Raw genomic sequence first — 7,221 nt, forward strand, 5'->3', positions numbered from 1 at the left:
GAAGCTTGCTTCTCTCTCTGTGCCCCATGGAAAAATACTGGCAGGTGACTTTTGCGCACCAATTTCGGCGCAGGACACCGGGCGGACACGTGGTAAATGTGGTCTCTTATGGTCAATCTTCCAATGATCTGCCTACAAATACGTCACAATGCTGCAGACACCTTGGGGAAACGACAGAAAGGGCAGACTCATTCCTCTTGCGTTCACAGCCATATAAGGAGATCATGAAAGACAGAGCCTCAAAAATCCTTGTCATTTCCTGGATGCCAAGTCATCTTGGTTTTGCCTGAAGCTCACGTTAAAGGGCACGCACAGAGAAGATATTTGTATTTCTGGACACGTCAGAGTGTTTTCTTTCGAACAGTAGCAATTATATGCATAGTCGAGCATCTTTTTGTGACAAAATATCTTGTTTAAAACGGGAACGTTTTTCTTCCAAAAATGAAATAGCGCCACCATAGGTGTAAGAGGTTAAGCACCAGCCGTCAGAGCAGCTCACAGATCACTGCACCTGTACATAGCTCATCTGTAAATTGCCCATCCAATCTACCTCATCCCCATACTGTATTTATTTATCTTGCTCCTTTGCATCCCAGTATCTCTACTTGCAAATTCATCTTCTACACACCCTACCATTCCAGTGTTTAATTTCTATATTGTATTATATTGTACTTTTTCTTAACTAGCCTACCTTGTTAAATAAAGGTGAATATATATATATATATATATATTCCACTCTTTAACTGAATTTCATTGATACGATGTGAGCAGAGAGACAGGATATACTGTGTCAGTTGATGTCATGTAAAAAAAAAAATTGCTCGTCAACAATGTACGTGGGCGGCAGAAATGGCACACAACACCGTGCTACATTTTTTAAGTATCCAATTACAAAAATAGATTATTCATACAAACTTTATAAAGATAATACAACTATTAGACTGGAATTTTACTTAACATGCTCCCAACCTGCCATTGAATAAAGGGAGAATACTGTAAGAACGGCCAATATTCTGAATTCTGTCTCTGTCTATTTCAAAAGTGCTGAACAAATAGGCATATTGTTTGTCTTAGCTCTTTCATTAATGTCTTAATCGAATTTACAGCTTGCATCTTATCCACTCATCGTTCCTTAATGCCGTAGTTTGTATATCTCAATTGTTATATTGCTTATATAGTATATCTCATCAGTATCTTATTCATCATTTTAGTCAATGTTGGAATGATGCATTTCTTTGTTTTTCTATCTTTGTGTATTACATTTAGCTAATGTGCTTTTCTCCAACGGGGAGGGGATACATGGTCTGTAACCATGTTTGAAGTGGAAATTTCTATCGGTGTCTATTTTGAAAGTGCTGAAGGAAGGCCTGTCTCGTCACAGCTCGTTTGCTTGCAATTGCTTGTACTTAGAGCTAAGTATAACTTTTTTATTTACATTTTTTTCACCTTTATTTAACCAGGTAGGCTAGTTGAGAACAGGTTCTCATTTACAGCTGCGACCTTGCCAAGATAAAGCATAGCAGTGTGAACAGACAACACATGGAGTAAACAAACAAGCAATAACACAGTAGGAAAAAAAAGAAGAGTCTATATGCATTGTGTGCAAAAGGCATGAGAAGGTAGGCAAATAATTACAATTTAGCAGATTAACACTGGAGTGGTAAATGATCAGATGGTCATGTGCAGGTAGAGATACTTGTGTGCAAAAGAGCAGAAAAGTAAATAAATAAAAACAGTATGGGGATGAGGTAGGTAAATTGGGTGGGCTATTTACCGATGGACTATGTACTAATATATAAGCATGATATATGATATAAGCAAGTCAGTCATATCAGCTATGGTTTTTAAAAAGTACATGAGGCTGAAATAACCTTTTTTTGCTGCCAGATGAGGCTCCTCTGATAGCCAGGTGTAGCGATGGTAAGGATTCACTCCATGGTGCTGGAAGGAAAGCTCCGCTGTCTGGACAGGTTTATGCCCCAACAGTTTGTGGGCACCGTTTGTCAACGTTATAGTGCAATTCATGTATTGTTAAGTGTTGTGTTGTGGCTTCGCTGGCATGCATCTCAAAACATTGGTTAAGCCCCACCAAGATGTGCATGTTAAAATCCTCACTGCATAAAGATACAAATAAATATAAAAAAATATATATATAAAATAACACTTTTAGTTTTTGTTGTCCAAGGCTACCTGGCTAAAATGCTTGCTCGTTAGCTGAACTTTATTTCATGGGAAACGATAAGCCAGCTAGTTAACATTAGAATTCTACATCTAGCTACATTACATATTGAACTTCCTTCCTCTCAGGCAAGGTGCACAATGTATTAATTTATGGTTAGATCAAAATCACCGTTATAATCATTGGCTAGTACGGATAATTAAGTCTCCTTCCATGGCAAATTTAGCAAAGGGCCAATTTTTTACTAGCTAGTGTCCACTTTAATAATTCTTGCTGCTTCAAGTTCAGTAGCTATACCTCTCCTCTCCTAGTTGGGCGTGTGAGATCAGGTGTGCGTGTGGTCTCAATTAAAAAGAGTAGGCTATATCCTATGCATGTGCAGAGAAGTACGGGGCAGTTGTCTATCCAAAGAAATGTATTTTCTAAGAATGACTAAGCTATAGTTTACTACATTGCCTAGAAATAAAAATTCACCACCCATATTTGTCTCCGTCCCGCTCCTAGAAGTTAGGCTATACGCAAAACATAGCGCAAGAGAAAGTGCAAGTGTCCTCTCTCTCTCCTACTCTGCTCTCTTCAAACTACATCTAGCCTATTGGCTGATATAGCCCACTAACAGATAGCCTAATATAATGCGCCAGATGAGCATCTATTTCTAAGGCTATTTCTGCGCATTTTGATATTTCCTATAGGGCACACAATTTCTTGCACCATGGCTTGTAAGCAAGCTGCTTCAAGTATGTTTAAAACCTCAAAAAGGCTAAGCATTTTGGTGGTTAATAAACCATGGATCATTTAGCTATTTGATTTTGAATTTTAGGAAGAATGAAAAGAATGGCTACATTTCCAGCAGAGGAAACAAAACAACATCATTGGGCAAGCCAACAATAAAATGGGGCAATTTTTTTGTTTGTGCACATTAAATGGCAACATGAATAAATAATTGGCATGTGTTGGTCACTGTAGAAGTAGCGCTAATGCTCTGTTTTTGCATACATCTAATGTTAGCTAGCCTGTAGCTATGTTACTTAGCAACCAGTCTAGCAACACAACTTTTGTCTGAACTAGTTTTTCTGGTGGAATGTATTTATTATGAATTTATTTCTTAAAAGCAACATTTTCGATTCAGATGTGTCTTCCTTTCCTTGCTGTGTTGGCAACCGGTTTATAAAAACAATAAGGCACCTTGGGGGTTAGTGGTATATGGCCAATATACCACGGCTAAGGGCTGTATCCAGGCACTCTGCATTGCATCGTGCTCAAAATAAAACCCTTAGCCGTGGTCTATAGGGCATATTCCACACCCTTTACTACACTTGTTGAAGGCATTGTGTCCCAATGCAGTAACTAGAGGACAATGATAAACAACATATGGCACCTCCAAATGTAATTTTAGAATACTTGCATACTATGTATCATTAAATAACATGGAATAACCACAGATTTTGGTATTGGAATTTTTAACCCAAAATGACTACAATGTCTTTTGTAAAACAAGCTTGTGCCTTCTAATGCCTTCTCCAAGTCATTCCAATCCAATCCAGCAAAATAATTCTGTATCAAAACCACATGTATCTATAATGACAATACTGAGATACTGTAAGTAAGGTCAGTGTATTGTTACATGAAAGAAGCAATTAGAGCAATTGTTTAACATAACTATATCCAACCAATAATTGTGGATTAAAAAAAATATATATAAATATAGGAACTATGAATGCCTTAAATTCAGAGTTAAAATATGTTTAGCTGTCACTTTGAACCATGGATAAAAGAAAGCATAAATGATTGGATTAATTAAGGAATTAACAAGTGGCAGAAAGCCGATGATAAATGATAAATTGTCACTTGAAAAAAAAAACATATTTATGAACAAAAATGGAATCCAACAAATTAGATAGTTGAAAACAACAATGGAAAGAGTTTTTGCTGCTTTTCTCTCAGACTTATTTGCCTGTACAGTTTTAACACCAGACACACTGGCAGCATCTTTTGAAAATACCTTTCTGGCCTGTGATCTGGCCACCACAAAGATTTTCATATAAAGTGTTGTAATAATAGAGCACGGGACAACCATTGTAATTACAAGGTCAATGATATTACCCCAGATTACTCCTTCAACAATAAAACATTCTTTCAAACACCTACTGGGTACCAGTACATTTACTATGTTTTTTATAATAGCAGCCCGGTATATGATACAACAACACCAGGTGATGGATATACAACACATCATTCTTGTTATTGTTATTTTAGAGTGGTACAATAAGGGATCACATACAGCAACATAGCGGTCAATAGATATCAATACCAAATTTCCCAGAGATAAAGAAGTACATAAACAAGCAATGTAGAAATCAAACACACAGAAATATTCCCCAAAACCCCAGCATGATTCCATTATTGCTACAGTCGTTACTGGTATCACAATCAGTCCCACCAGGAGATCTGATGCAGCCAGAGAGAGGATGAGCAAGTTGGTTGTAGTGTGGAGCTGCTTGAAGTGAGAGATGGAGATGATCACCAGTATGTTCAAAAATACTGTAACTACTGAAATCAATGAGAAGAAGATGTACAGTGTTATGTAGATTGATGTCGATAGCAATTCCATTCTGCAAGAAGAGTTTCTGTCTTGAAAACAGTATTGAACATCTTGGTTTTTCTCCATTTGTAATAAAGGGTAAAATGCTGAGGTCCTGCTCCTTCTTGGTCCTGTGTGTGACCCTGTCAGTTCAGCCTTCTGACAAACTCTGAGCTCTGCCTCTCTATTTATCCCTGAATGGCTGACAACCACTCCCCTACCCGGAGTCTCTCTGCACACACAAGTGAGCACAGCATGAGAAGAAAAAGAACGATTGGATAAACAAATAATTTGTGAAAGCTTGACGTAATGTGTGACAGGATTGGATGTTGTTGTGGTCTCATAGCCTGTCCTTCAACCTTACTGATAGTTAGAGATGAGAGAAAAGGTGCATTTTCTTTCAAATCAAATGTTATTTGTCACATGCGCCAAACAAGTGTGGACCTTACAGTGAAATTGTCACTTACAAGCAGTTAACCAACAATGCAGTTTTATGAAAAAATAAGTTCAGTAAAAATGTAAAATAACAGTAGCAAATAATTAAAGAGCAGCAGTAAAATAACAATAGAGAGGCTATATACAGGGGGTACAGGTACAGAATCAATGTGCGGATCAATGTGCGGGGGCACCAGTTAGTCGAGGTAATTGAGATAATACTGTATGTACAGTCGAAGTCATAAGTTTACATACACTTAGGTTGGAGTCATTAAAACTCATTTTTCAAACCACTCCACAAATTTCTTGTTAACAAACTATAGTTTTGGCAAGTCGGTTAGGACATATACTTTGGGCATAACACAAGTAATTTTTCCAACAATTGTTTACAGACAGATTATTTCACTTATAAATCAATGTATCACAATTCCAGTGGGTCAGAAGTTTACATACATTAAGTTGACTGTGCTTTTAAATAGCTTGGAAAATTCCAGAAAATTATGTCATGGATTTAGAAGCTTCCGAATTGACATCATTTGAGACAATTGGAGGTGTACATGTGGATGTATTTCAAGGCCTACCTTCAAACTCAGTGCCTCTTTGCTTGACATCATGGGAAAATCAAAAGAAATCAGACCTCTGAATTTTTTTTTGTAAACCTCCACAAGTCTGGTTCATCCTTGGGAGCAATTTCCAAATGCCTGAAGGTACCACGTTCATCTGTACAAACAATAGTACGCAAGTATAAACACTATGGGACTATGCAGCCATCATACCTCTCAGGAAGGAGACGTGTTCTCCTAGAGATGAACGTACTTTGGTGCGAAAAGTGCAAATCAATCCCAGAACAACAGCAAAGGACCTTGTGGAGAGGCTGGAGGAAACAGGTACAAATGTATCTATATCCACAGTAAAACGAGTCCAAAATCAACATAACCTGAAAGGCCGCTCAACAAGGAAAAAGGAAACTGCTCCAAAACCGCCATAAAAAATCCAGACTACGGTTTGCAAACGCACATGGGGACAAAGATCGTACTTTTTGGAGAAATGTCCTCTGGTCTGATGAAACAAAAATAGAACTGTTTGGCAATAATGACCATCGTTATGTTTGGAGGAAAAAAGGGGATGCTTGCAATCCGAAGAACACCATCCCAACCATGAAGCATGGGGGTGGCAGCATCATGTTGTGGGGGTGCATTGCTGCAGGTGGGACTGGTGCACTTCACAAAATAGATGGCATCATGAGGAGGGGGAAATTATGTTGATATATTGAAGCCACATCTCAAGACATCAGTCAGGATGTCACGTTCTGACCATCGTTCGTGTGTCTTTTCCTTGTTTTAGTGTTGGTCAGGATGTGAGCTGGGTGGGCATTCTATGTTGTGTGTCTGGTTTGTCTATTTCTATGTTTGGCCTGATATGGTTCTCAATAAGAGGCAGGTGTTAGTCATTGTCTCTGATTGGGAACCATATTTAAGTAGCCTGTTTTGTGTTGGGTTTTGTGGGTGATTGTTCCTGTCTCAGGAACTCATTTCTTGTTTTGTAGATTGTTCATTGTTCATCTTTATTAAAGATATTTACAAGTAACCACGCTGCGTTTTGGTCCGCCTCTCTTTCCCCAGAAGAAAACCGTTACACAGGAAGTTAAAGGTTGGTCGCAAATGGGTCTTCCAAATGGACAAGGACCCCAAGCATACTTCCAAAGTTGTGGCAAAATGGCTTAAGGACAATAAAGTAAAGATATTGGAGTGGCCAACACAAAGCCCTGACCTCAATCCTATACAAAATTTGTGCGCGGACTGAAAAAGCGTGTGTGAGCAAGGAGGCCTACAATCCTGACTCAGTTATACCAGCTCTGTCAGGAGGAATAGGCCAAAATTCACCCAACTATTTGTGGGAAGCTTGTGGAAGGCTACGCAAAACGTTTGACCCAAATTAAACAATTTAAAGGCTACCAAATATTACTTGAGTGTATGTAAACTTCTGACCCACTGGGAATGTGATGAAAGAAATAAAAGCTGGACTA

At 38.3% G+C, this 7,221-nt stretch overlaps 1 protein-coding gene across 1 annotated transcript; it reads right to left on the bottom strand.

Moving 5' to 3' along the window:
• Nucleotides 1–3,263: 3,263 nt before the first annotated feature.
• On the bottom strand, nt 3,264–5,099 carry LOC135547013 (trace amine-associated receptor 13c-like). Its single transcript, XM_064975578.1, has one exon. The coding sequence runs from the start codon at nt 4,845–4,847 to the stop codon at nt 3,891–3,893; it is 957 nt and encodes a 318-aa protein (XP_064831650.1). The 5' UTR covers nt 4,848–5,099; the 3' UTR covers nt 3,264–3,890.
• Between the last annotated feature and the right edge of the window lie 2,122 nt (nt 5,100–7,221).

This window comes from Oncorhynchus masou, chromosome 10 (assembly GCF_036934945.1).
Source record: "Oncorhynchus masou masou isolate Uvic2021 chromosome 10, UVic_Omas_1.1, whole genome shotgun sequence".
NCBI lineage: Eukaryota > Metazoa > Chordata > Actinopteri > Salmoniformes > Salmonidae > Oncorhynchus > Oncorhynchus masou.

Excerpts from the sequence above, each read along its gene's own strand:
- LOC135547013 (XM_064975578.1), bottom strand. The coding sequence starts at position 4,847 with ATGGAGAAAAACCAAGATGTTCAATACTGTTTTCAAGACAGAAACTCT.